The sequence below is a fragment of the Mustela nivalis genome, assembly GCF_964662115.1.
Source record: "Mustela nivalis genome assembly, chromosome: 13".
In the NCBI taxonomy this organism is placed as follows: Eukaryota; Metazoa; Chordata; class Mammalia; order Carnivora; family Mustelidae; genus Mustela; species Mustela nivalis.
In genome coordinates this window covers 90,554,055-90,581,603 of record NC_139032.1, presented here as the reverse complement: position 1 = coordinate 90,581,603, position 27,549 = coordinate 90,554,055, and the positions used below count along the sequence as shown (strand labels likewise).

The window sequence follows — 27,549 nt, the reverse complement described above, 5'->3', positions numbered from 1 at the left end:
TCCCTCCAGGGCATGAGGGGGCAGCAGCAGGCGAGAACCTGTCCCCTCTCGAGAGGCTGACCCTGTCCACGAGCAGCAATGCCACATGGACTGTGTGCCCCGGGTGTGGGCGCAGGTGCTGGCGGGACACGGTGTGTAAAGACAGTGTGAACGCGGAACGTGACCGTCGAAGGACATGGCCCCAACAGCAGAGGGAAGCAGCCACCGTCTCACTAAAATGGGGACGCCTGAGAACAGCAAACGGAAGGGCGGTCACGGGGCTGGCGCCGGCGGCTCCCTTCAGACAGCTAATGCGGGGGCCTGAGCCAGGCAGCGAGACGCCGTGAGATTAAAGCAGATTAAATGTCAGCATTAAAAGAAACGCAGCAAAATAATTGGCGGGGGGGAAGACGTGCTTTTGAGACAGAATCCATCTTAATCGAGAGCAAGCCCTCCTGCGACGCTCTCCTTCCCCGCTGTGTGTGGTTCCGCTCGCGGAGAGCCAGCACCCAAACCCATCCTGGACCCGGGCAGGCCTCCCCAGGCGCAGCAGAAGCGCCGGTCCAGCGGACGGCCACTGTCTCCTCAGCTCGGCGCTTCTCCGAGGGCGGCGCGGGCCCGTGTGCACGCGGGGAGGCCACGTTGCCAGCCGGCCCACCCGAGGCTCGGCTCCCAGCCCTCCTCTCCCCGCCGCCAGCTGCCACGCGTCCCCGGGTAATCCTTCTCTTGTCGCCCAGGCAAACCACTGCGGCCCGGACGCCCTAATCTTCAGCGAGGACAAGAGCCATAAAGCCGTACCTGTGGGGGATTAGAGGACGCGGCGGTTTAGTCGATGGGGTTTAAACACTCACTAAGGAGAGGAAAAACCTTCCAAGACCTAATCCGGCCGTGTCCATCTGACCCAGTTCTCTAGGCACGAGCTGCGCTCCTTGATGTGGCTCCGGCCTGCGGCCCGGAGAGCTTCCCGACGGTGTGCCCTGCTGCCCGGCTGCCGTTCCGCCCAGCGCTGTGAGCTCCCGCAGAGCGGAGCACACCCCCTGCCAGGTCCCTGAGACGTGGCCGTCCGCATCACCCCGAGGACAGCCAGGCTGCTGATGGTTCCCACACACCTCGTCCCTCTGCAGCGACTTCACTGACTCCCCCAGCACCAAGGAGCCGCTCTACCCCACCATGGACCCGGGTTGGGCGAGGCTCGTTTGACCAACAGGCCATGCCACAAGATGCCCTGTGCTGTCCAGCCCAGCCCCAAGGTCCCTCCTAAGCCCAGGGCTGTGGGGAGCTGGGGTGACCCGCACGGATTCCCGAGCACATAAAGCTATGGTTCTCTCAAGCCCCAGTGTTTGGTTCTCTTCGTTCTGGAGCAGGACGAACTGCACGTTTCAGTCTTTCTGGACAGAAATTGGGGAGGGAGGGAGCCCCCACCTTCACTCAGCAAAGCAGCGTCTGCAGCTGCCCGGTCCAAGCGCAGATTGGAGGCAGGTGGTCAAGTACCTGGGGTCTCCTTTGGGAAAGCATCTGCCTTCGGCTCAGGTCATGACCCCAGGGTCCTGGGATTGAGCCCTATGGCCATGGCTGGGCCCCCTCCTCGGCGGAGAGACTGCTTCTCCCTCTCCCACTCCCCGGCTTGTGTGTGCTGCCCCCCCCCCCGTCAAGTAAGTATGTAAAATCTTTAAGAGAATAAACAATAATGAAAGGCAATCCGCCCGCAGCGGCCAGCTTCACAGGGGAAGCCCCTGCACGTCTTCGCTGCTGTGCGGGCCACAACTGCGGCAGCTCCGCTTTAGTGACCACCCGGTGATGAACGCTATTAACACTGACCTAACCTCTCCTGGCCTTTAACCTCTCTGTGCGGGCGGCCCCTGTGATGGCCTAGGGCTGCAGCTCTCACACGCTCGGCGGGCTCGGCCCTCCCGGGGCAGGCCGGGCTGGCCACGCACCGCTACCCAGGCCCACAGCAGAAGGGACCGGCTGCACACCGAGTACACGCCGACTGGCCTGCAGAGCCGGCTGCCACGTGGCGAGGAACTGGGAGCACCGCTGGCCGACCGCCAGCAAGGCCCCGAGTCCCGCCACTGCCCCCCCCACCAGCAAGCAGGGGCAGGGCTCTGGGGCTCTGCCCAGGGCAGACTCCGGATGACGCCCCGGCAGCGCCAGCCGACTCTGCACCCGCAGGCTCACCGGACACCAGCAGCCGGGGGCCCAGGCCCAGCACCGTCGGAGTCCCTTGCCCACAGACACTCCCACAGAAAACTAAGCTGCCGACTTATTTCGCGACCACACCTACCAAGCAGACGTGTCTGAACGCGCTTCACTTGGTCACGCTTTTGCGAGAAAGGAGTTCCTGGCCCGTGTGCCCTCATTCTGTGACGCTATCCCCACAGGTCAGCCGCGCACAGGCTTGTGAGTTCCGGAGGACCCGGCACCCGCGCAGGCAAGACGCTCCCCTCCACGCTCCTTAGCCCGCACCCCCCCCGCCCGGGGACGTGTCCCCTCACACACCGCTGCTCACGACACTGAAAGGCCCCAGCACGGCAAAGGTGGCAGGTAGGCTCGGCGTGCCCTGGGCCCACGTGGGGACAGCGCGCACCTGTGCCATCCAGCGCCCCTGGGCGGGCCCCGGCTTCGACAGTCAGAGTGTGGAACAGCTGCCAGAGAGAGCACGTGTAGCCCCTGAGCTCCGGCCGGCTTCCTTGACATCCAACCCACGTTACGTGATTAGTAAGGAATATTCCGGAGATCTGCGAGCAGGGAGAGAAAGAGGTAACTTTAGTATTAAAGTAGCTGGTGAGCATCCTCCGGCTTGAGCAGGCGCTGGTCACGCCTGGTGTTGATGAGTCAGAATTGTGTCCACCGCACGTCTCCTTACACGTGTAAATTCCACACCGAACAAGCGAGAGAACAAAGCCTCTATTCCACCAAAGGAGTTCTCAAACTAGGGGGACGGAGCCTGTGCCTTTCCTCCCCTCGCAGGGACGAGAGGGTTCATGGTATCGGACCAACGCAGCTTCAGAAAAGCATCAAGGGCTCCCGGCCTCGTGCGTTCGAGTCACTTAACCCAGCCCCCCCACCCACTGGGGCAGGGTCAGAGGAAACCACCCAGCGGTCCAGCGGCTCTCAGCCAGAGCAGGTGTGGCCCACAGTGGCATCGGTGGAGTGCCGAGGCCCTAAGAGCCCAGGGTCCATGTGCCCGCAGCTACGTAGGAGCTTCTAACGCCAAGTCCACAGCCACGGCCGGCGCCTCCTGGCAGGCCGGCTGGCACAGGGCTTGTCCACGGAGCCTGAAGCACGTGGCTCCCACAGGGACGTGCATGCGGACAGATCCTGTAGCCGAGGAGCCTGTGGGGGCCTCCAGGTTAGGGGGAGTCCAGGGGGAGGTCAAGGCCCGCACCCAGCATGTCTCTGTGCTGCCGGACAGCATGGCGCCTGCGAGCACTGACGTGTGGCTCACGTGGGCTTGCGTCCTGCCCCGGGTCGCATCCTGGCTGGGAGGCTTCCGAGGGCCGGGGCAGGAGGGAGGAGAACTGGCCCGGGGCGCTCGGCGGGGCCTCCCTGCGCCTCCCGGAGCACATGGTTTTATCAGCCTGTTGTGTGTAAGACTGAGGCGTTTACCACAAATACAAGTAACACACAAGGCCGAGCACCCACCAACCGCTGTGTCACAGCACACCTCCCGTGGCCTCAGCCAGCCGCGCCGCAGCAGAGGCGGCGTGCACAGAGCACGTCCCGGGACCGTGGGACCTGTGGGGTGTAGCGGGGGGGACGCGGCCGGGCCCCTGGGCGGGGAGGGAGAGCGGGAGGACGTGGACAGGCGGGGCTGGGCTCACCCGCATCTTGTTGTTGACCAGATCAAGGACGGCATGGTAGGGGATCCTGTCCAGGGGAAGGCCGGCCAACCACTCGTGCAGCGTCCCCAGCAGCTTCCGGACCGGCGCCCGGCCGGGGAACAGCTGTGCAAGGAAGGACCGTACTTAAGACAGTTCGGGGGAGATGCCGCCCATGGCACCGCCAGGTCTGCCGGACACGGACCCACCTGGGAGTCTGCTGGGAGAGGTCCCAGGGCTCTCCCCTAGTACTGGGGTGGAGGGTCTGTCTGGAGCACAGAGTAGGGGGACGGAGGAGCCGCAGGCGGGTCCCCAGCTCTCACAGCCGCCTGCGCCTCACCCACCAGCTCAGAGTCCCAGCCGGCAACTGCTTCACAGTGACAGACGACATGGCCACCACCTGACTTTTTTGCATCATGTGGTGGAGGGCCCTGCGGCCCTTTCTGGAAGCACCGTGATGGACTTATCCGGCCTCGAGCTAACACACGCAGGCCTGCCTGCGGCGCTCCACGCTCCCTCCGCCTCCCCCTCTGCTGTCTGACTGCGGAACCATGTGGCAGAGGCGCACCCCACAGGGGCTCTCACCCCAGAGGGGCGCGCTGTGCTGGTTAATGAAGCATCTGTGCCCGCCGCGCAGCTGCGGCCCCTCGCGCTCAGGCAGCACCGGCTCCGCGACCGGCGGGCGTGGCCCTTCCCCGAGCACCTGACAACGCCGCCCAGAGCTCAGAGACGGCCTCCGCCGGCCCAGGGCCAGCACGGCTCACAGCTGCAGAACCCTGTTTCCCGCACGTCACAACGTGCTGCTAGCGACACGCCGGCCTCTAGCTTCTGGGTCCAGCCAAGCTTCAGAAAGAACAACAGACGGTCACCCTGACCACAGAGCTGCACGCCTGAGGCAGAGGAGGAGGAGGCAGAGGAGGGAGGACCGCGGGGCTCTGAGCCGGGACCAGCACCGCAGGCCACCGCCGGCCTACACCACCTTTCTTCACTGGGAACACATCACGTGACTCACTACTCCTGGGGCTGAGAGTCTGGCCTTCCATCTCTTTCCGAAGTCACAGGATACAAGTGTGCGACACACCGTGGAAGTGTTGAACAGGAATTACTGTACCAAGCCCCTTACCTGACACGAGAGAAGCCCCTTATCTAATTTTAAGTCATCACTATGCCCAGTGTGGGGCCTGAACCCCCAACCCCGAAATCAAGAGCTGCAGAGCCATCGACAGAGCCAGCCGGGTGCCCCGAGGGAAGTCCTTCCGAGCAAAGCTTCCCTCTCTTCGAGACAACAGGCATGACTGCAATGCCAGACACAGGGCAAAGGGCTCTGTCCTCAGGCCACTGTGACCGAGGCCTTCCCCGACGTGAGAGCGCAGAGGGGCCCCAGGCACTCCTTGGGGCAGAGGGATGACCTCCTGCTTCCCGCTGCTCTGGCCCAGGGAAAGCAGCAGGCCTTGGGTTCTTGGCCCAGGAATTAAGGGCTCATGGCAGAAAGGGGGCCCGACAGCCACAGCTCCCGAACGACGACAACCCGCCTGTGCACCCTCACCGCTCCGCCCACCAGTGAAGGTGGGGTGCTGCCACCCCCGCACCCGGCCCACTGGACACACCCTGCATAGGGAGGGCTGCTGGGTGGCCTCCTCCTGCCCTCTGCCTGCCCCAGCCTCCCTGCCCGCACGTCCCCAGCCCCGCCCTGACAGCTCATCTGGTCACCCGGCAAGCAGCGACCTGGCCTCCGCCACATGACCACGGCTCAGAACTGGTGTGTGCTAAGCAGGGACGAAGCCAGCGCAGGCCTGCGCCGCTGGAGACAGAGCAGTCCTCCAACTGAGGCTGGCTGCGCTCCCCGCCACGCCCCCAGGTGCCCTCCTGAACCCCCCCTGCGGCCCAGGTGAGACGTGTCGCACCCTGGCGAGGATGGTGACAAAGTCCTTGAGTGTCCGCAGCTCGGCCCCCTCGAGGGCCTTGTGGGCGGCCAGTTCTCCCCTCAGGAGGTGGTGCAGCCCCGACTCCAGGTCCGCCGTGTAGAGCTTCAACCTGAGAGCAAACACCGCGGGGCTGGCTGAGCCCCTTCGTCGCCTGAACATGCCCTCCCCCTGCGCCCGCCCCGAGGGACCCCCGCCCCCCCAGGATGACAGCAACACCTCCCCCACAGCCAGCAGGGGCGTATCTGAGCAAAGCCAACGGCTCAGGGCTGCAGGGGCGCCTGTGCACGCAGCCTCGTGTAGGCTGGCTCAGGCCGGAGGGTACCTGCCTGTCAAATTCTCTCCAAACCACGACTTCGGGATTCTCGTCCTCATTGGGCTTTTCAGGCAATGAAAGCAATTTTTTCCTCACATCCGGCAACGACTTCAAATAAGAGGAAAAAAACGATCGGAGGGGCTTCCCGCTGCGAGAAAGGGGGCCAGGTGTGGGCGCAGGCCAGGGCGCCTCCAGGGGCCTGGTCCCTCTCCGCAGGTGTCGGAGCACGCGCCAGTCACCCAGGCACCCAGGCACCCGGGTCCCCGGGTCCCCGGGTCCCCGGGTCCCACCCCCCCCCCCCAGCGAGAAGAGCCCTCCCTCCACAATGGGCGGAGCCTGTCCAGACGCCCCAGCCCACCCACGCTCTGGGCCTTCGTTGCAAGGACTGTGGGCAGCGGGGTGGGGCGTCAGCAGGCCGGCCCCCCGACCTGGGAGGTTAAGACAGAGCCAGAAATCACCGCGCTGTAGCCACAAAGAGGACCAGTAACAGGTTTCCTCAGCTGCGGCTTCTGGCATACCCAGGGCCTGGCATACCCAGGGCCTCTGCCAGTACCCTGCCAGCTGCAAGCAGGGTGTCAGACAATCGGGGCCACGGGGGCATCCGGGGGGCCCTCACCCGGGTGGGGAGGAGCACACACTCAGAGAGTGTGTAAAGCGATTCCCAAGCCCTCCAAAGGAGCTCAGGGTTCATCAATGACATTCATGGCTCCTTCTGACTCCAGTATCCGCGTCACTTCATGTGGAGAAGTACTACAAACGGGGCTTTTATGTAGAACAAGCGTTTTTCTTCAAAATGGCATTCCGCTCAGGGACACTCTGTCGGGGATAGCTCCTGCTGCAGACGTGGCACTGGCACCCTCTGTTGCAGGGCCAGCCCGGGACAAGCCCGCTCGCAGAGGATGGCATGATAGACCCAATCCACAGAGGTGGCCACGCCCACCCTGACTTCTGCTTCTTAAGAAGGGAAACCCACCCAAGAACCGGGGCACATCTGAGGCTCTGGGGAGGCCTCTTCCCAGACGAGCCAGGAGCCCAGGGATGGAGGAAGCGTGTCCTGGCTGAGCCATGTCCCAGCACACCGAGACGCGCCAAGAGCGGCCGAGTCATGGCCAGCTATGTGAGCACCTCCAAGCCAGGGGCGGGGCGGGCCACCCCCAGGGCAGGCAGGCCTCCTGGGGCTAGGGCAGACACCACAGGCCCCAGGACCCCATCTCACCTTCCCACCTACGGCCCTTCCCACCCTGCTGCGGGCTGTTCACTTTCTAGTGGCACTTGGGGCGTGCAGATGGCATCCAGGCAGGCGGGTTCTGTGCTCGTAACTGTGACGAGGTGCGTGGCATCTCGCCCGGAGGAGGCTCCCACACTTGGAGGGGTCCCCAGATCCTACCGGAGGTTGCGAGACTCCTGAAGCCAAACGGCACTTACACGTTCATCAACCCACGCGTCCCGTTTGGGTAAATCAAGTAACAGGAGGGAAGGGAAGAGACCCCGAGTCTCCCCAGGAAGCCCTTCTCCGCGTTCAGCACTCTCTTCACCACGATGTTCTCGTACGGAAGCAGGTCTAAGATGACCTGTGGGCAGAGAAAGCAATGTCACCCTCCCTGTGGGGGCCGCGTCTCAGGAAACGTCCCCCTGACGCGTCCCAAAGCAGCGAGAGCACGAACACCAGGAACGGGGTTACCCGGACGAAGCCGACCTTCCCTCCCCCCACCCCGTCCAGCCCTGCTCAGGCTGAGGGCACAGGGGCAGGGACGGAGCAGCAGCAGGACCACAGCAGCAAATCCGTAGGAGCTGGAACAGCTTAGAGATGACCCCCAAGCCTGGCGCACCACCAATGCGATCCGGTGCAGAGCCCACACCTGTCCACTTCTTTCAGCCAAAGGGTATGCGTGTCCCAAGTGGGGGCGCTGCCGGAGGTGCGCACCACGCTCTCCACACCCGGCCCCGCTGCAGAGTGCCCTCCGGGGAATGGCCGCAGCTACCCGCCCTGGGGACAGCCCCTGCCCGTCATCCCTGCGTGTGGGAAGGGAGGGGCGCCCGAGGACACAAGTGCACAGCAGGGAGAGGCAGCCCTGGGACAGCATGGGGGGTGCCAGGTGAGAATGCCGGGTCCTGCTGCTGGTGGCTCCTCCTAGCCTCCCCGCCGCCCCGGGAGTTCCGGTCAGCCACAGAGATGGTGGCACGATTTCGCCGGGACTCGGAGGCACAGGCACAGCGCGGTGTTCAGACGGCTGACCCTCGTAGCCTCCGCGTGAGCGCGCACCGGCCAGCGCACCTGCCAGGAGCACATGGTGTCCTGCCTCCCCTCCCAGAGCTCCCAGAGGCAGCGACATGGCCAGGAGGCAGGCAGCACGGTGAGCGGAAGGAGGAGGAAGGCGCTGGGCACAAGCAGGAGAGCCCCAGCCGCCCGCCGCTGCCTCTGCCCTCGAGGGACCTCCCGTCCTCCACGCCGGAGTCTGGCACCAGGGGCAGAGGCTTCCCATGTACGGAAAGAGAACAGAAGAAAGTTCCACTGTAGAAATGGCGTTTTATATCATCTTGGACCTGGCGGCCAAGTTGAGTGTTTCCAACACAGCCAAGAAAAAATCCTGATGGCGAGGTCTATGAGTAAGAAATGAAGAGCCTCGAGGGAAGAGGCAGGGCGCCCTGAAAGCTGGGTCTGGGGTGCCCCACTTGGGCCCCTGCTTCGCCATCGAGGCCCCTTCTCAGTGTTTTCTGTGAACCAGCCAATCCGCTGAGGGACACCACAATGCCCCAAGAATTAACAGGAGCGAGATGCGGGAAGGCCACAGGCAGGAGGAAGAGGTCATTACCGAGGGGGAACCGAATCGCGGCACGCTCACGGAGAGACGGGGACAGACACGGACACGGTACCTCACGGCCGACATAGGAGCCGTGGCTCTCAAACAGGACGGCCACGTAACGGCCACCGTGAGTGTCCACAAGGGAAAGGACGTCGCTGGGCCTTGGAGAGAAACAAAGAGGCTTTCAGTGCTTCCGAGGGCAGCGGGCTGGCCCTCCCATGCAGCACCCACACCATTTAATGCAAATCCGTGTTGACGGAATTCGGCTCCAGTCCCAACACTCCCCTCTTCACGCAAGTACGCACGGAATGGGGTCCAACGGCGGGCAAGCAGGCGGCCTGTCTCCGTCCGTGTGGTTCTGCAGGAAGTCAACCATCGTCCGCCTCACCGTCTGCAGCTCTCGGTCGGGCCCTGCGGGCAGGCGTGCCATTATCACCGCGCGGAGTGCCACCGCCCCAGGGCCCTAGACGGCACCGCACGGACATGGGCAGGATGCACCGATGGTCGTCGACAGACCACGGTGGGTGCACAGGACAGAGCACACGGTGACTGCTGTGGGGCCAATCTCACACACACAGCGTGGAGACGGAGTGTTTGGAACACGCCCGGTTGACCCTGTTGGAGACCCGCTGTCCCTGGGAGCCTGACCTGGGCACTGGCTCCCGGGGTGGGGGTGGGGTCCCTCATACAATTCATTAGGCAAGCATGTAGTTCATGAACTTTTCCAAATATTTTTTGAGTAAGGAGTTTACTTAAAAAAACAAACAAAAAAAAAAAACAACGATTTCACTGTCAAATTTAACAAGGAAGGCAAACCCTGGAATAAAAAATTGTTGCCGAAATTATGACACTGCTTGAGCTGTCCGAGGACAGGTGGTCAGAGGTGCCGACGCGGATTCGCTGATGCTGGCGTGGAGGCCCACGGACCCGTCCCATGGGCTCCCTGCTCTCCTGACATCACCTTCGCTTTAACAGGTTTATGAGGCGACTCTGACAACAAAATATAAAACTTGTCTTTACCTTTAAAATTTTCTCCAGTTGTAAAGTCCTTTGTAAACGCCTTGAAATACTAAGAGAAAAAACACAAAACAAGTAATGAACAGCCAGACCTGCTGTCTGTGCACATGTTTCATCTCTTGTTTTTTTTAAAGATTTTTTAAAAATTTATTTGACAGAGATCACAAGTAGGCAGAGAAGCAGGCAGAGGGGGAGGGGGAAGCCGGCTCCCCGCTGAGCAGGGAGCCCGATGCAGGACTCGATCCCAGGACCCTGAGATCATGACCTGACCCAAAGGCAGAGGCTTAACCTGCTGAGCCCCTGAGGTGCCTCCTGTGCAAATGTTTAATCTTGAAGCAAGAAAATGACCATTGTCTTAAAAGAGCTTGAGTTCATCTGCTCCAGCAAGTTCCTGTTAACTGAGAAGGAGCCGCACATTTCCATGCACGTCTGCAGCCATCCATGTCTCCAGGCAGACACATCGGGGTTCTATGATCTACACTCTCTGACCCAGCAGGGCCAGAAGCCAGGCCGTGCAGCTGGTGCTTTCCCTGACTCCCGGCACCAACGTGCATCCTAGTGGCCGGCTCCAACCTACGGGGCGGGTGACAGATGCAACAGGACCTCTCGGGGCGGAAGAAAAGAAACTCTTCAAGTTAAAAACCTTCTTCGCTAGAGGAGGTGCGGAAGAGGGTGGGAACAGCAAACAGGGAAGAGCCTCTCTGTTCTCGCACTGCCCAGGAAAGTCAAGGTCGAGAATGTGCCGAGGCTCCTGCCGATCAGTCACGAAAGCTGCGAAGCCCCAAGAGCGATTGGACACACGGAAGGAGCAGCTGAGGGACACGGCGCCAGTGAACAGAAGACGAAGCTGCGGTCATGCAGGCAGGCGTTCTCAGGGCTCCGGAGCCACCGCCGAGGGTGCAGGAGCTCTCGGCAACCCTGTTCAGCAGGAGACCAAAGGCCTGGGGCTCACAGCCGGCACAGCACCCTGCATGTGGCGCTAAAACACAATAAAACTCACACAGGGAAAGTGAGGGTGAGGCTGGGAAGCTCTGGAGGAGCATCCCTGGGGGCGCAGGCGCAGCTGCCACGGAGCCCTGCGACGGGAGCAGCAGGACAGCACCCGGCCCCAGGCTGCACGGAGCACAGGGCTTTGGGGCTGGAAGACTGAGGCCTCCAAGCTTCCTCAGAGGCCGCTGTTTTCTGGGATGTAAATACTGTCCCGATGCACCCCTGCTCCCACACGGGACCGCAGCGCACACACAGGTACACACGGTCCCTGCACGTGCACCTCCAGAACCTTCTCAACAGATCTGTTTACTCTCGGCCCCCCCCGTGGAAGAAAAGGGTAAAATCGGGGCGCTTGGGTGGCTCAGTCATTAAGCATCTGCCTTCGGCTCATGTCATATCCCGGGTCCTGGGACTGAGCCCCACATAGGGCTCTCTGCTCTGCGGGGAGCCTGCTTCGCCCTCTCTGACTCCCCCCGTTTGGGTTCCCTCTCTCGCTGTCTCTCTCTGTCAAATAAGTAAAATCTTTTTTTTTTTTTTTTAGATTATTTATTTATTTATTTATTTGACAGATCACAAGCAGGCAGAGAGGCAGGCAGAGAGAGAGGAGGCAGCAGGCTCCCTGCTGAGCAGAGAGCCTGATGCAGGACTCGATCCCACGACCCTTAGATCATGACCTGGGCCGAAGGCAGAGGCTCAACCCACTGAGCCCCCCAGGCACCGCAAATAAATAAAATCTTTAAAAAAAAAAAAAAGGACACAGTAAAACCTGCCTGTAGGGTCACCCAAAGGCCACTTGCCAGTGTCGCTCTGACAACCTGACCCACCATATACATGGTGCGCCAGAGGGCCCCGAGCCAGACATGGGCCACACAGGCAGGGGAGCAGGAGGACAGACCTGGCCTGGGGAGCCCACAGCGGCTCCCTAGCATGGCCATGCCCTAGGGTCTGTGGCTGCAGACTCCACCCTCCTCTGCTACTGCTACAGCCCCCCACGACACATACAGTCCAAGAGGGTGGAACGCCAGGGGTGACCCTGTACAAACGAGCTCCTGCCGGATCCCACGTGACCCCCCACCCCCGACATGCCTGGGTGCAGGAGTCACACACGCAGTAGACCTCGTGGGCAGGTGCCCCTTGGGCGGAACGGGAGGAGAGTCGGCCGCGAGACAGGCAGGGTGCTCACCCGGAAGGTGGGGTAGAAGTGGATGTCATAGGCTCGGCACACCTCATAGTTCTCCTCCTCCCCGCAGTCCAGAGCCGCAACGCGGATGGCAGCAGACCAGTCTGAAAAGCAGGAGCGTGACCTTCATTCAGTGTGGCTGTGTGCCAGCATCCACACGGGCCACCGGCCCACCGGCCCACGCCCCCCTCAGGTCCCAGATCTAGCCCTCACGTGCCCAGAGCATTCCTGCGTCAGGCTGGAGGGGAGAACACAGCCTCCCCAGGCTGCAGGGCTCTCCCATCGCGGACAACACGGCCAACGGACTTCTGCCCAGTGTGCATGCTGCCCCACTCCCACCCGAGCACGGCTCTGCCGGACGGAAGCGGGCGGGTGCTGGCCTTCCCCAGAGAGCGGCCGCAGACAGAGAGGCCCGGCCGCGCGAGCTTAGCGAGGACACTCCCGAGCACTCGTGCAAATGAGAACCTGTGGCCGCGGTGTCTGAGCCGCATTCTTTCTGGGAAGCGACTTCTACTTTCCATGGACGCCTCCGCCAGACCCTCAAATGCTGGCACCGGTCCTTAGAACAGGTGCAGTTTTACACATATATTTTGCTTATCTTCAAAGATTTTCTCATGGGAATGTCGCCACATGTGACTACCACAAGGTCTCCGGCCGGGCGGCCCCCTCCCTCCAAACCCGCTTCCACTCAACAGCCCTGCCGCCCGGTCACAGCCAGCAGTGGCCGCGGTCACACCGAGTCTCTCTCTCTCTCTCTCTACCCCCCCTCAGGATTCAATCTCTCCTTAAGTTTCACTGGTCAGGAGGCTGTGACTACAGCCCTGTGCCCCACGCACTTCCTGTCGAAGACCCCAGGTCCCCCCAACATCAGGGCTGGGCTGACCGCACATCTCTGCTTATCTCCCAGAGCCTGCGTGCACCTGCGTGGAGACTCGAGTCTGAGCCTGGGAGATGGCTTCCCAGCTGGCCCTGTGGGTGGGTGACCTCTGGCTCCCTCCCTTCTTACTGACAGACCCCCCTCCCCTCCCCCGAACGTGGGCGGTATGTCATCTCACCACCACGCCCCCCCCCCCCGCCCCCGTCAGGGATGGGCGGGACACCTGGGCACAGAGGGGCCTAGCGCAAGGCAGCCCCGAGGCGCGGTGTGCACAGGGAGACAAGGGCTTGGTTGGCCCTGTGACTGCCAGTCTCAAAGGCACGGCTTCCCAAGTGTCCTCCAAAAAGTGAGATTCTCTCTTTAAAAGATCTGATCCCTCCCCCGAGGATGTCCCGGTTAACGCTGCCAGACACCTCCCGGCTCCTTAGGGGCAGGACTCGGAGCATGGCGGTCTGCAGACACCGCAGCAGGACGCTCCCCACGCGGGGCGCTCCCAGCGGGACCCAGGCGCTCCCCAGATGCTGCCCATGGGGCCACCAGGGGCGGTGGGCGGGTCCACTCCTGGTCCCCTGCAGCTAAGGGAGTGCCACGTGGGGGCTCCCGCGGGTCGCACAGAGCCCGAGGCCCCACACCGCCAGGCGTGCTGACAGGGCACCATCATCTGGTTAACAATCACGTCCCACGGGTTTGCCCGGGGCCTGGCTGCGATCTTGAACTTCAGAGGCTACATCGAACACGGGCCTGGGAGGAGAGAAGCCAGCAGACATGACCAGATCCCGCACCACACGAGCACTTCTGGGCGTGGCCAAGTCCGTAGCTTCCCAGTTTCCCAACCAAGGCACCACTTGTCTAAAACTACTCGCCCTCCTCCTCTGTCCTCACAAAGCCAGTTACCAGCGTCCATGCAATGGGAAGACCCACCACTGGCTTTCACCACCGAGGACCAAACACTGTTCTGCTCATGTTGCTTCCCTGAAACCAAGTCTGTTCCGAGGCCACTTCAGAGGGCTCCCAGCAAGAATCACAAAACCTTCAGGAACCACAGGTCACATCTTTCTGGAGTCTCGGATTACACGGAACGAAGGAAGGACAGTTAATACTCGCATCCAATTAGGGCAGCAGATGGCCCAGAGCGGGCAGCTCGGTGCAGTGCCAGCAGTGCCAGCAGTGCCCTCCACCGCGGCGCCCACCCCCGCACGCCACCCCCTCCACCGCGGCGGCCCCCACCTGCACACGGGGCCCTCCAGGCGGTGGCCTCCACCTGCCACACGGTGCTCTGGGCGGCCTCCATCCCGCATGCTGCCTCCTGCACGGCAGCTGCCCCCGCCCTCCACACGCACCCCCACTGCCCTGTTGGGGGGGCCTCCCCCAGCCTGTCAGCCTCGCTTCTCTTCCCATTCATCTTGCCGAAACGCCTCCTGTCTGCCTCCTCGTCCCTGCCTCACAAGCGCAGGGTTTCACTGTTTACTGGGAATTTCCATGACACACTGTCATTTCATGCTTAAAAAAATAAAAGCACCCACTGCCCAGAAAGAGTATGTGAGAAAATGAAGACCTGCCCCAAGGGCTAACCCTGACGTTTGGTAGAATGGCGCTGACTCATCACGCCAGACACGGACGCGGGAAAGCAGCGCAAGGAACGCACTCCTCCACGGTCGCGACGGTATGGTTTTCGCGGTGGGACTTGGGCTGACTTCCTTGTTCTGTGAGTCTTCTTACTAAGCGCGTTTCACACACAAGCAAATGCACCCCCACCCCCAGTCTGCAGGGGCCGGCGGACACTGAGCCCTGTGGCTACTCGTGCTGTGCTCAGTTCCCGCCCGCCGGAGTCCCGGTGTAGACAGGCCCCAAACAGCACCCCCTGAAACAGCCCTGGGTCATGACGCTGCCCGTGACAATGATGCTGAATCGAACCAGATGCAAGGCCACAGCGGCACCAGCCACACTGCAATAACCGTCCTGAGTCTAACCGGGCACAGAGACAGCGGGAACATGCTGGCTGCCCACGCGGAGGTAAGAGCGGCTGTCAGCCCCCGTGAACACCCTGGTAACCCCGAAGGCAGGATCGTGTGCTGCTGTGCCCCGAGAACTATAGGCTGTCCGGCCTCAGGCTCAGCCCGCAGCCCCAGATGAGAGGAAGGGCTGGAAAGCAGACGCTGGTTCCTGTGTCCCTCTGCAGCCGCCCCCTACCGTGACTCAGCGGTGCCATCCGGGTGCCCAGCTCTGAGCACAAGCAGGATAAAGTCTGTGTCCCCGGGCAGCGGCCAGCAGCCAGGCTCCCGCACCTCCTCCAAACCAGCCGCGCTGACTGGGCTGCTCTTTTTCCAGGCAGACCTCCCCCGGGCCCCAACAATCTGCCAGCTGTTCCCACATCCTGCACTTCCGTGATAAGAAAAAACATTCTGCTCGAGATTGAACTATGTGATTCTTCAAATCCTAACCTCAGTTGGAAAGGACCCCTGAGGGTTGCCTAGCCCTCAGCAAGGCATGCATGTCTGCAGGCAAGATCACTTTCTGGGTGCCCTCAGAACCTTCCAGATTCTGCACATTTCTGCCATTTCATCAGCTGATTTGTACCCTCATCTCTTCCTCATTCATTTCTCCCCTCAAGCCAGACAGGTCCAAACGCACTCCTGCCCCAGGACCTTTGCACCTGCTCTTTCCTGGAGGAACATGCTTTCCTCCAACTTGTACTTGCTGCCTTATTCATAGATTTCAACACAAATGTCACCTCCATAGAAAGGCCTGCCCTGACTTTCTGCCCAGGCACAGTTAAAATGGCAAGAAAAGCTCCCCATCAGTCTTGCATCCAAAACAAAGTCAACTACACTGTGCTTTACAAGCTTTCTTACCAAGCCACCACCTATGGAGGTCTGCCGGGTGGAAGAGGCGGGATGTTACAGATGAGGGGGCTGAGGGTCCGAGAGATTAAGGAATCTGTCCGGGGTTCACAATCTGCTTGGTGGCACCACTGTCACCTGCCGTCATAGGCACGCGGAGCACACGCAGCACGAGCGTGCCGACTGGCATATTCTCAAGGCTCTGTTCTCCCTTTATCCCACCAGCTCCAGATGAAGACCCTCCCTCCTTCAAATGCAGCCCGCCCTGCCATGCGGCACACGCGTGCTCCTCTGAACCGCACATGGTCAATGTGGAACGGAATCAACCACTTCCTCAGCGAGCCTCTGCACTGTCTCCTCGAGAAACACAGAGAAAACCAGTTCTTTGGAAAAACCACTTATCCTTGTATTGCCAGCATCTTTTCTACCATCCCTCCACCAGACCACGGCCCTGCGTGCACTGGCAGGAGCTGTGTCGCTCCGCGGGGAGCCCTGCTCCGAGCCACAGGTGCAGCCGAGCAGCTGGCGCCCCTCACAGTGACACAGCAGAGGGGTTGCTTCCCACTCCCCGTGTCCCCAGGGCCCGTCCCGAGCCCCGAGAGCCACGTTGCTCTGCAAGGGCGGCCACATCACCACTTGCGTCTCGTGCAGGACTCCACAATCTAAAATGCTCTGACCCACAGCAGCCCAGCTCAGCTCCATGCCCACGACTGTGACGTGACTTTACAGGCAAGAGAGCTGGCGCCTTGGCCCCACAGGCTAAACGAGGGGCACCCAGTGCCGCCTCCCTTGCCCGGGCCTTGGGGCTGCCCCAGCCGCGAGGAGCCTTCTGCCCCTGAGCTGGGCCATCCTGACTTTGAGGACAGTAACCAGGAAACTGTCTCTTGGCATCACAAAAGCGCCAGGTGGCTGACGGTCCTCACCTCCTCTGCCCCTTCCTCCCCGTGACACTTGTGACACCGTTTTCACCTGAGCATGGCTGTTCCTGCTCATCCCCACGCAGGGCGAGCCGCACACGACAGGCCGATCTCGCTCTGCCAGCGCGGCGCTGACGAAATGCCACCCCGGGGCATGGGGGGGGGGGGGACGGGGGATTCTTCTCTGCCTGACAAAGGGGAGGCCTGCGTGCAGAAGCAGGAGACGTCGCCAAGGCAGGCTGTGCTGGCGATGGGCACCAGCAGGGCCCTGGGAGTCGTCCGGGGTGGAGGCTGCCTCTACGCCACACTCCACGCACATGGCAGCAAGCTGGGAACAGGTACAGCCCCAAGAGGACCCTGATGGCTCCCAAGGAGCAAGGCCATTCTCAACCAGCCACACGGACAGGACAGGCCCCTCTCTCGCCCTGCTGTGTCTAACGTCACACCGCCAACAGCCACACGACACATCCTTCTTCTGAGGTCACGTCCTGACATGTCCTGGCCTCTGCCCCCTTTACTAAGCTCAGTCCCATCAGGCTTCCAGGTGTCCCTGGCGTGGCCCGTCCCACCCCCGTCCCAGCAGGCCCGTCTGGAGCAGACAGAGGGCAGGTGGTGCACATGGCACCAGGACACCCGTCAGGCGGCCCGCGCGGCCCACATCCTGCTCTGCCTCTTACCGGGTCTGGAGAACCTGCGCAGCCTCGTGGGCACAACACAGAGGCCAGACAACACCTCCCTCCAAAGGGGGTGTGAGGACAGGTGGGCTGGCAGCCCCGCGCACGGCACGGCGGCGTGGCGTCTGCTGCTAGAAAGTGTCCCGAGCCCTCCCCACAGCCGTGGCTCGGCAGTGGACACCGCACTCACGCAAGCCAATGGCAAACTCCCAGTGACCCTGCGAACTGCCGTCCTCGCAGACGGTGGCGACTGACCAGGGTCCCAGAGGCAGGGACAGAAGGGGAGAGGCCAGCAGGCAGCTCGGGTGGGGGGGTGGCCAGCATGAGTGGCTCCAGAGTCAGGGGCTGGGCCAGTCCTGTGAGGGTGCGGGTCTCGGGAGGGACTGACACACTGCAGGGGGAGGAGTGACATCACTCTGACCAGCAGCACGGGGTCCTGGTGGCACAGAGACTGCAGACTGGTTGCCACCTCCTGTCTTGGCACCCAGGAATATGGGGCAAGGTGGCCCTCCATGGGCTCCAGCAGCTATGGTGAGCGAGGTCAAGATAGTTCCTCTTTGGGTCAGTGACCAGCCTAGCACCGGGATTCTGGGTAGACAGTGTCCTTCCTGACCCAACCTGTACCCCTAGGCAGGTCCAGTGTTCACATGTGGTCACCCCAGTTGGGCCCCACGGACTCTGGAAGAACTGGGCACAGGTCATTGGCACCGGAGCAATTACCCTCTAAAGTCGCCGGGGTTAGGGCCAGGGTGCAGAGCGGCTGACCCATTGGATGTGGAGCCCGAGCCCTCCCCACACGCCCCACCAGGCTGTCCCAGGCACAACCTCCCAAATGACAATGGAAGGAGGTCCCCTGGTCCTGCCCCACCCTGCCCCCTGGAAGTGGGGAGCCAGCTCCCCTCTCAGGGGTGCCGGCTGCCTTCCCAGGTGAGGAGTTCCCAGGTGAGGAGGAGTCGGGGCTGCTGGGCTCGGGGACGTGCAGGGTCTGGGCTGCAGATACGCCCACGGGGAAACTAGAGGAGGTGGCCCAGACTGCAGTCACCAACTCTCGGCTTTTCAGCCTGCCAAGTCCTCCAACTTCCGCAGGCACCCAGGAGGTGAACGCTGCCTTTTGAAATAGGGCACAACGGCTGATGGCTTAAAAATGAAAAAGATAAAAGAAAACCTCGGTTTCCCTGGATTTTAACCACTGCTTGTCCTCATCCCGCGGTGAAAGGGCCAGAGGTGCAGCGCTACCCACAGAGTGCAGGCGCTCGGGATGCCGACTGCTGCCCAACCGCCCCACAGGGGCTCTGAGGAAACTTCGCGCCCAGGAGGCCCCCTCTGCCGCCTCTGGGAAACCAGACACTTGGTAACTTCGCCCACGTGAGGGCTCCAGACCCTGCATCCACTCGCGGCGAGTGTCAGAGTCTAATTTCCAAACAGTCAGAGGCATGACTCGTGTAGACACAGGACAAACGGGCACCCACGGTGCTCAGACTGAGCGCTGCAGGAGCGGGTCAGGGGCACACTGACGGAGCACCCGGCCTGCCAGGAACTGCCGGCTCCGAGACACAGCAGGGTAACGCCCAGGAGGGCAGAAGCCCCCAGCTGCTGGGTTCCCCTTTCCACCGGACAGGACTGTTCCTCCATCAGATGAGGGGGTGAGTCAGAGCCCTTAACCAAGCCATGTCCAACACGGAACGTCCCTGGGAAAACTAGCCCCAGGGGGAGCCCGTGACACGAGGCTCGGGGACATGGAGAGGACACACCAGTCCTCTTGTTCACAGTTCCAGGTTTCAGATAATGTTTCATAACGGCAGGATGTAGAAGAAAACTAGCCCAGCATGAAAGTGGCCCAGGGCAGGGACATGGGGTATGCTCCTGAAATACACGCAGGAAATGCCCGTGCCTGCTGTGCTCCCCAGAGGAAGATGTCCCACTTGGTGAGCTTTGACCAAAACTCATGGATCCGAAAACACAGCACTGCCTAGAACAGTCCTTCTTCCTGTCCACAAACTACGAAGGGTCAACTCCAAGACCCTGCCTGCAGCAGAAAGACAAGTGTCCCCACCCCCGCGGTTCTTCTCCCGGAATCTGCCGCCCCAGGTCCATCAGTGCCCCCTGGAGGCGGCCAGTGCTGGTAGCGCAGGCTCACCCTGCTCTGGTCACTCCTGGCCCTCGGTTCTCCGGGGCCAGCCACATTTTTAAACTGAGAAACCAGATCATATAACGGCCTACTTAAAGCCGTTCCTCCTTCCTGCAATCCGTCCAGCCTACAAGCCTGGAGCCACAGGTCCCACCGGCTGCCTGACCCACCGGAACCACCCCCCCTGGTTCGCCACCGGACAGCCGTGGTGGCCCCTTGCAGTCCTCGGATGCCCGTGGTCCTGCCCATCTCGGGACTGTGGCGCGCCCCTCATGTTCTGAGTGTCACATGCCACCCGACACCTTCCCCCGCCACCTAGTGCCCATGCAATCTTCTGGTTTACTCTCCTAGGACTCATGACCTTCCATTAGCCTCATTTTGTGTTTCTGTTCACTGTCCCTGCCTCTGAGGCACAAGGCTCCACTCGGATCTCCGCTGTCTTGTTCACGGTTTCTCACACCTACCAGGGCCACACAGAACATACTCAGGACAAGTTCCAACACGCAGGACCGACGCAGGGCGGACATCAGATTCTACTTCCATAGGGAGCATGCGGATGCACGGACGGGGCGAGGACAGTGCCTCAGGCCAGCACACAGAGGCTGTCGGGACACCGGTCCTCAAGCACTCCGCAGAGCTCAGCCAGCTGGCCGGTCGGCCCGCCGGAAACCGGCGGCTGAGTGGAGGGGTGGGCTGACACCTCACCAGGCCTTTGTCCGTCTGGGAAAGGAAGCCTGCCCGCGCTGGGCTGGGCGGGAAGGCTTGGAGGAAAGCAGCAGAGGCAGAATTTCGGTTTACGGGCTGGCAGATGGAGGCATTCATGCAAACACAAAAGAGACAGTCTATTTTATCAAGTAAAATGCAAACTATTTCAAAGGTCTAGCTTCGGGGTACTTGCCTCATTCAACTCGTACCCTCCCCACCTCCTGCCTTTCCCACCTGTCTAGACCCCACCATAGAAAGGACAGAAACACTCTAAACTGAATGCAAACGGCCTGGCTGACAAAATGTCAGGCCACCCCAACCAGACGGGGGGAGGGCACCAGCTGGGAGGCCCTGCGGCCTCCAGGGGCACCCACAGGAGTGTGCAAGCCGCGCTCCGCTCTGCTCTCAGGCCTGCCCACTTTGAGTACCACAGACTGAAAACGTATCTGTCAAAGACGGAAGCTTCTGTGTAACAGCAAACTGAAATTTATTTCAAGTTTACCCTTCAAGTAACTCTATGCTTAACTTACAGGACTGAACCTCATACCACTACTTGCCAAGTTCTAATAAAACGTCTTTGTAAGTCTGATTTGCAGGCGAGCATCAACCTGTCCTAGAAAACGATCACAGTACGGAGTCGCCGTCGGGTCTCCCGGGCTTGGAGAGGGAGCAAGAGGAGGGCTGTCTGGAAGGCAGAGCCGCACGGCGGCGGCGGGGGTGTGGGGGGGGTTCTCTTCCAGGTGAAGCCAGGGTGGTGGGGTTTGCACGTTCCAGCCACCGGAGGACACTCTTTCCCCCTGTGCAGGCCCTTTCCTGCTTCAGCAAGGTGGTCTTGGACAGGCTCCAAGTTCAAGAGCAAGTTTAAGCTCCACAGGCCTGGGCAGGGGCAGCTGGCTGGCTTAGTTGAGTGTCCGACTCGGGATCTCAGCTGGGGTCACTATCTCAGGGTTCAAGCCCTGTGCTGGGCTCTACGCTGGGCAAGGAGCTTACATTAAAAAAAAAAAAGAAAGAAAGAAAAGAAACATACGTAAGTCTGGGTAGAAATCGAGCCCAAGTAGTGCGCAGCAGAGTCCAGCCTGAGCCATCCAGGAGTTACTGGAGGTGGATGGAGTCCGGGCACACTCCGCTCAGCGTCCTCTAGGAGTGGAGGGTCTCCGCAGCGCACCCACCCCAGCACAGGGGTGAAATGAGCTCCACAGAGTCCTGGGCAGCTGTTCCAGAGCCCGATGGGACACTGCCGTCCCGGCCGCGAGCCTCCCTCCTGGCAAACGGCTGAAGCCTCACAATGCTGGCCAGAGAGAGGAAAAGTTCCCCGCGCTCGTCTTCCCAGCACCCTGATGACCCGGTTCTCATACCCGGCATCACTGAGCTCGGCAGTGCCGCGGTGGTGCTCCTCTGGTCACGGTCATCACAGAGTCTCACTCGGGGCCAACCACAGCTACCTGGGCCAGGGGTGGGGGGCACAACAGGCCTTCCTGGGGCCATAACAGGCGGATGTCACCCCTGCCTGCTTCCCACCTTCTGTCCACCCTCCCCAGGGTCCAGGCAGACTCCCGGAAGCCTCCTGCAGCTCCCCACCTTGCACACCCCCGCAGGTGCACTGACCAGTCGCTCTTGCTGGTGTTGTCACCCCTCCCCCATCAGCCGCCACCCCTACTCTCCACTCTCTGCTTGAATGTGGGCCCATGGGGGACACCAAGCAGTCCTAGCTCATCACCAAGAAGCCAGCGTGGGTGGGAAGACCAGACTGCGTGGTGAGCTCAAGGGGGGCAAGCCAGAGCAGACTCTGGGCAGGAATGAGCACCTGCCTCACAGCCACCACGCAGAGGGAGCGGCGGGTCTCGGAGCCACAGAGCCTGTCACTCAGCTGTGTGATCCTAAGAGAACGACTCAGCGTCGCGCCGCCTCCAGGCGTCACCATCCAGGACAGGGGTGACACCCACAACCCCTCACAGAGCAGGAAGAGCAGGTGTGCGCTGTGACTGAACGCCAAGTCTCCGGCTCCCCTTTGAGCCTTACCTAGGACTCCAGCGCTGTTGCAGGAAATCTGCCTGCTTCCGCAAGGGAGTACATGAACACAAGAACACGAGCACGAGAACAGAGGCTGAGGCCTCGGTGACCCTGACCCTGACCCTGACCGGGACACTCTTTGGGATGGCCAAGTTTCCCTCGAGCTAGTTCAGAGACAGCTCACGGGCCCAATCGGTGGCAGCATCACAGGCTGAGCGAACGCCACAGCTCAGCTCGGGGCTAAATGATTTCCAGGAACACAGCAGGGTTCTGTTTTGCAAAGGATTTAGAACTGACAGGCCTAAGCCAGATCCACAAACACTGGCGCAGCATTTGGCGACACCCAACAGTAGACCTTTTGTTTGTTAAGCCTTCTTACGAGGAAAACCACTTATTTCAAAAACCTTGAAAATGTCAGTGAAGTGTTAAACTTCAACCTAAGTCTTTTAGAAAAACAAAGGCCCCCCTCAGCTGTTCCCAGAGCTGGGAGGAGCCCCACCCCCTGCAGACCACCCCTCCTGCTTCCGAGCAAACGGCAGAGGCCCCTGAGGCAGCGACGGTGGAGGGTGGAGGGTGGAGGGACGTCTGGGGAGACAGAGCTCCCCGACCCCAGGCAATCTCACGGGGGAGCCAAGCCTAGCTCACTCTCCAGAAGCCTTAAGATGGGGCTGGAGGAGTGGTGGATGGGAAAAGCCGGCTGGGTACTCTCCATTTTAAGAGCGGTGGTGAGAGGCACCTGTGGTGGCCCAGGGCAAGGCCTGTGTGCATGCCCCAGGGACGGGACAGCCGAATTCACAAGTGACTGATGGGGCCAAGCGGTGACAGGGGGAGGAAAGCAGGAAAGCGTGCATTCACAGGGGGAACAATGGGCATCTGCTCCCCTGTGGGCAGCCAGGGGTGGGGAGAGGGTGCTGCTTCCCTGTGATTCCATGGGGAGTTGGCTGAAATTAGGCACAAAAAGGACCCTGTGGGAGATGAAGCGGGAAGCAAAGGCTTAGACATAGCACGCTCCTTTCCTGAGGAATTCTTGTGTGTGGCGGACATCCACGAGGAAGAGGTCACGTGCTGTGATTCCTGGCGCTCTTGGCCACGAGCCTTTCCATGCAGGAGTCTCTGAGGCCCAGTGTCCCTGAGAACCGTGATCCTGCAGACGTGGGGCTTGTGCTGACAGGAGGCTGGGCCTGGGTTGGGGCCCACGTCGAACAAGCCCCCAGGTGACTTCTCTCTGGGGATCCCAAGTGGGCCACTCCCCAGTGCCGAGGGCTCTGCCCAGGTGTCCCTGCAGCTGTCCTCACCCTCCCTCAGACCACAGCTGCTTTTCACTTCCAGCCACATCTCCCTTCCACCACAGGCCTGACTTGGCCAGGGTCCAATCCTGTTAAGATAAACGTATTCAGCTAACAGCTGAGTTAATCACCCCATTAGGTATGGATTTTACCGCCCTCATTTCTAGAAGGAACCTTCCATCCAAGCTCCATGGCCCCTGACATGCTGGTTCAACACAGAACAGTCTGCAATGTTCGAATCTGACTCACGGCATTTGTTTCAGAGAATCAAAATACGCACAAATAGGTGACAAATGTTTTGCCACAGACAGATTCCCACATTTGCATTTGAATTTACATGTCGCTTCTGCCACTAAAAAACAAATGACAACTGAAAAGTTCTGTTATTAAAATGCTTGCTTGTTCTCAGAAAGAAAGGCTTTAAGATAGCCTTTAAGGGGCAGTCTGTCCACCTCCTAGCCTCTGACCTCGGGTCCAAACACTGGCGGCTTAAGAAAACGAGATCAGAGAACAAAGCCTTCAGAATCAAGAATCCCAACACGCAGGGACGCCCGGAGCCAGGCGGTTGGGCACCTGCCTTTGGTTTGGATCATGATCTCAGGGTCCTGGGATCGAGCCTGCGTGGTCAGGCTCTCTGCTGAGTGGGGAGCCTGCTTCTCCTTATCCGTCTGCCCGCCTCTCTGTCTGCTTGTGATCTCTCTCACATGAGGGAATACAATCTGTCCAAAAAAAAAAAAAAAAGGCTCCCAACACTCCAAAGTAAGAGAACATATTTTAAAGATAATCATTAGCTGGGGCGCCTGGGTGGCTCAGTGAGTTAAGCCTCTGCCTTCGGTTTGGGTCATGATCTCAGGTCCTGGGATGGAGCCCCGCATTGGGCGCTCTGCTCAGCAGGGAGTCCCTCTCCCTCTCTCTGCCTACGTGTGGTCTGTCTCTGTCAAATAAACAAATAAAATCAAATCATTTACGATTTTGCACAAAAATCTTATTTAGGCTTTTAAGTAGTGTATGAGTGTGTCCCGTGACGGAGAACAAAATCACAGCAGAGGAAGATGTCAGACCCAGAAACAAAAGCGCAGAAGAAAGTGCAGCAATTTGCTCCGCTCCTGCCCACGGAAACGCGTAATTAGAGGTTCGCGAGCGCCAGCTGGACCGCGGCCGGCCCTCCCCGTGCGGAGGGCAGCTCCGACTCCCGGGCCAGGGAGCCCCACCTCAACGCTCTGCCAGCTGGCGGGGCGGGTGCCGCGGACGCCCCCCACCGCGCCCCAGCTGAGCCGTGCGGGGCCGGCGAGGAGACCCGGGCCCGGCCCCCGGCGGGCGGCCGTACCGTGCGGTCCGGGGCCGGAGCGGGCGGCCCCCGCAGGCGTCCGGCGCATCCGGAGGGCTAAGCCGCCGGCCTGGCCCGCCCCGAGCACCCGCCGTACGCGCCGCCGGCGGGAGAGGGTTCACGGGCAGGGGCTCCGGAACGCAGCGGGGACCTCGATCCCTGGGGGCGCCGCCTCCCGCCCCGCCGGCTCCCCCGCGGGCTGCGGCTGCGGCCTGGGCCGTCGGGGTCGCGCGCGGGCGCGCCTCACCTCGCACGTCCCCGGCCAGGGCCCGCCAGGTGGGCGCGTAGCCGATGCAGTGGCCGCACCACGAGGAGTAGAACTGCACGAGCCACGCGGCCGAGCTGTTGGCCGTGGCCCCGCGCACGCTGCCGCTGTCCAGCACCCACACGGCGTCCTCGCCCGCGCGGTACAGCCGCGCCGCGCCGCCCGCCCCGGGCCCCGCCGCCGCCGCCGCCAGCAGCACGAGCAGCGGGGGCAGCCGCCGGGCTCGGGCCGCCGCCGCCGCCGGGGCCGGGGCTCCCAGGCCGCGGGCCGCTCCCGCCGCCGCCGCCGCCTCGGCCGCCTCGGCCGCCGCCATGTTGGGAGTGCCGCGGCGCGCCTGACCTTTCACCCTGGCAACCGGCGTCACGTGCGCCGCGCGCGCCCGGCCCCGCCCCCGAGCGTGCGCCCGGCCCCGCCCCCGAGCGCCCCGGCCCCGCCCCCTGCAGGGTCCCCGGGTTTAGCGACCGAAAAGGTCTCGTGTCCGACGTGCGGGCGTCGCCGCACCGTCGTCTGGCCGGAAACTCGCTCCCGACGGGCCCCGCCTGGACTTGGGCGTCCGCTGCCCTGAGCTTGGCTTCCGGAGCATCTCGGTCTGGGCCGCGCTGGGGGTCCGCGTCCCCAACGCCGGTCCGCGCGCGCTGCGGGAGGGGAGCCCGCCGGCTCCCCGGGGCAGGACCGCTGACCGCGACCGCTCCCCCCGGCCGGCCTGGGGACCTCCCTGTGTAGGGCCAAGGCGCCCGGTCCTCGCTTCCCGGGACCCGCGGCTCAGCGCTCTGTGTCCCCGCGGCCCGAGGAACGCGGGCCCGAGTGTCTGCCCCGATGTGCCCCGCTGTGCCCCGATGTGCCATGCTTCCGTGGTGACCCGAGGGCTCCCCTTTGGTTCCGGGGAGCCGTGAGCTTGGAGGCAGCCGGGGGCCTTGCTGTCAAGAGCCACACGTTGACCCAAGGACAGGGTTCCCTGCATGAGGGGATCCCCGCCGCAGACCTGGAGAGCCTGGAATAGTCGCTCAAGTCTGCAGCGGCGGGCATGGACCCTCCGGTGGAATGACAGGTTGGCCTGTGCCCTGGCCCACTCCGTTGAGGTGGCCGGTCAGCCTGCAGGTGCCTGGCCAGGACGGCGCGCATGGGCCAGCGGTGCGGAGCATGGACGGGTGTGAGCTGCGCACCACCACACACTTAACGGGCTTAAGGCTGCCCTTCTGCTCCCAAATACAGGTGCTGGGGGGTGCCGGACAGAGGAGTTCGGTGGGCCCAAGGCCAAGGTAGCCCACAGGGCTGATGCTATGAGAAGAAAGGAGCGGGAGCGCAGGGGGGTTGTGTGTGTGCGTGTGGCTTAGTCAGTCGGGGTCGACTCTCGGTTTGGCTCAGGTCGTGATCTCAGGGTGGTGGGCTCCAGAGTTCGGGAGTCTGCTTGAGATACTCTCTCCCTCCGCCCTTCCCCCAGCTGGTGCCCACCCGCTTCAAATAAATAAGCCCATATAGGAAATGCAGGAGCAGCATAACCAGGGCCTCTGACAGGTTCCCCACTCCAGGGAGGCGCTGCGTGTCATCCCGCGGCAAAGAGAAGCAAGACGGCACCTAAAGCTGTGGATGAGCAAGAAAGACTAATAGTCATTACTTTTCTGGCACTGAGGAAAGGGCTGCATTTTTCCTGAAAAGGAGCTTCAGATCTGTTAGAAGTTCATCTCCTATGGAGGGGGAGTATTCCTGACCCTTAACAGGACGTGGGCAGCAGAGCAGGCCATGCAAGTTGTGTCTCCTGGGGGAGCTCCCCGAGGTGCCTCACCTAGTGTGGAAGATGGCGGTAGCCGTCCTCAGGAGCCGTCCTTGAGTCCAGGAGGAGGTATTGGTAACTTTTTCCTAATGTCAGAGGTAGCCTGAGCAGGGGACGCCTGGGGGGCTCAGTGGTTAAACATCTGCCTTCAGCTCAGGTCACCATCCTGGGGTCCTGAGATCAAGCCCTGCTTAGGGCTCCCTGCTCAGCGGAGAGCCTGCTTCCACCTCTCTCTTGCTCTCTCTCTCTCTCGATCTCTCTCAAGTAAATAAAAAATACATATATGTAGATGGGTGACAAATGTGTCCTTAAGAATAACCTGTCCCTAGTAATTATCAGGATCTGAATTGTTAAATTTAATAGTTTTCTCAGGGCCTCTCAGAACTTTTCTAAAAAGAGGCCTATCGCAAGTGTGTTTGAGACGCTCAGCGACGCATCGGGGGCATGTCTGGTCCTCCATCTCCCTTCCAGATCGGGACAGCCTGGTTCCCAATGGGACGTAGAAGGGTGTCATCCTCCTCCTCCTCCTTGTGTGGAGCCTGCCGCCCCTGCTCTTGGGCCTCCCTCCCTCCATCTGAGGGGGGCTCAGACGGAGGCCGGAGGTGTCGAGGAGGGCCGGGGTTTCCCGTTGTCCATGGCTCATCTCCGTAAGTCCTGTCTGCCCACACGGGTGATCCTTTTCAGAGGCAGAGAGGGTCCAATTCGGGAGGAACATACTGT

The 27,549-nt window shown here is 61.5% G+C and overlaps 1 protein-coding gene across 1 annotated transcript in view; it reads right to left on the bottom strand.

Moving 5' to 3' along the window:
- QSOX2 (quiescin sulfhydryl oxidase 2) overlaps positions 1 to 25,371 on the bottom strand; it is a gene marked incomplete at its 5' end in the record, with an annotated part of 30,697 nt that extends 5,326 nt beyond the window's left edge. The window contains 10 exons of the mRNA XM_082695202.1: positions 2,567 to 2,717; positions 3,804 to 3,926; positions 5,705 to 5,834; positions 6,052 to 6,186; positions 7,464 to 7,609; positions 8,913 to 9,003; positions 9,148 to 9,253; positions 9,863 to 9,911; positions 12,033 to 12,133; positions 25,041 to 25,371. Of these exons, the coding sequence (XP_082551328.1) occupies positions 2,567 to 2,717; positions 3,804 to 3,926; positions 5,705 to 5,834; positions 6,052 to 6,186; positions 7,464 to 7,609; positions 8,913 to 9,003; positions 9,148 to 9,253; positions 9,863 to 9,911; positions 12,033 to 12,133; positions 25,041 to 25,371 (1,363 nt within the window). The remainder of the gene's footprint in view (positions 1 to 2,566; positions 2,718 to 3,803; positions 3,927 to 5,704; positions 5,835 to 6,051; positions 6,187 to 7,463; positions 7,610 to 8,912; positions 9,004 to 9,147; positions 9,254 to 9,862; positions 9,912 to 12,032; positions 12,134 to 25,040) is intronic.
- Between the last annotated feature and the right edge of the window lie 2,178 nt (positions 25,372 to 27,549).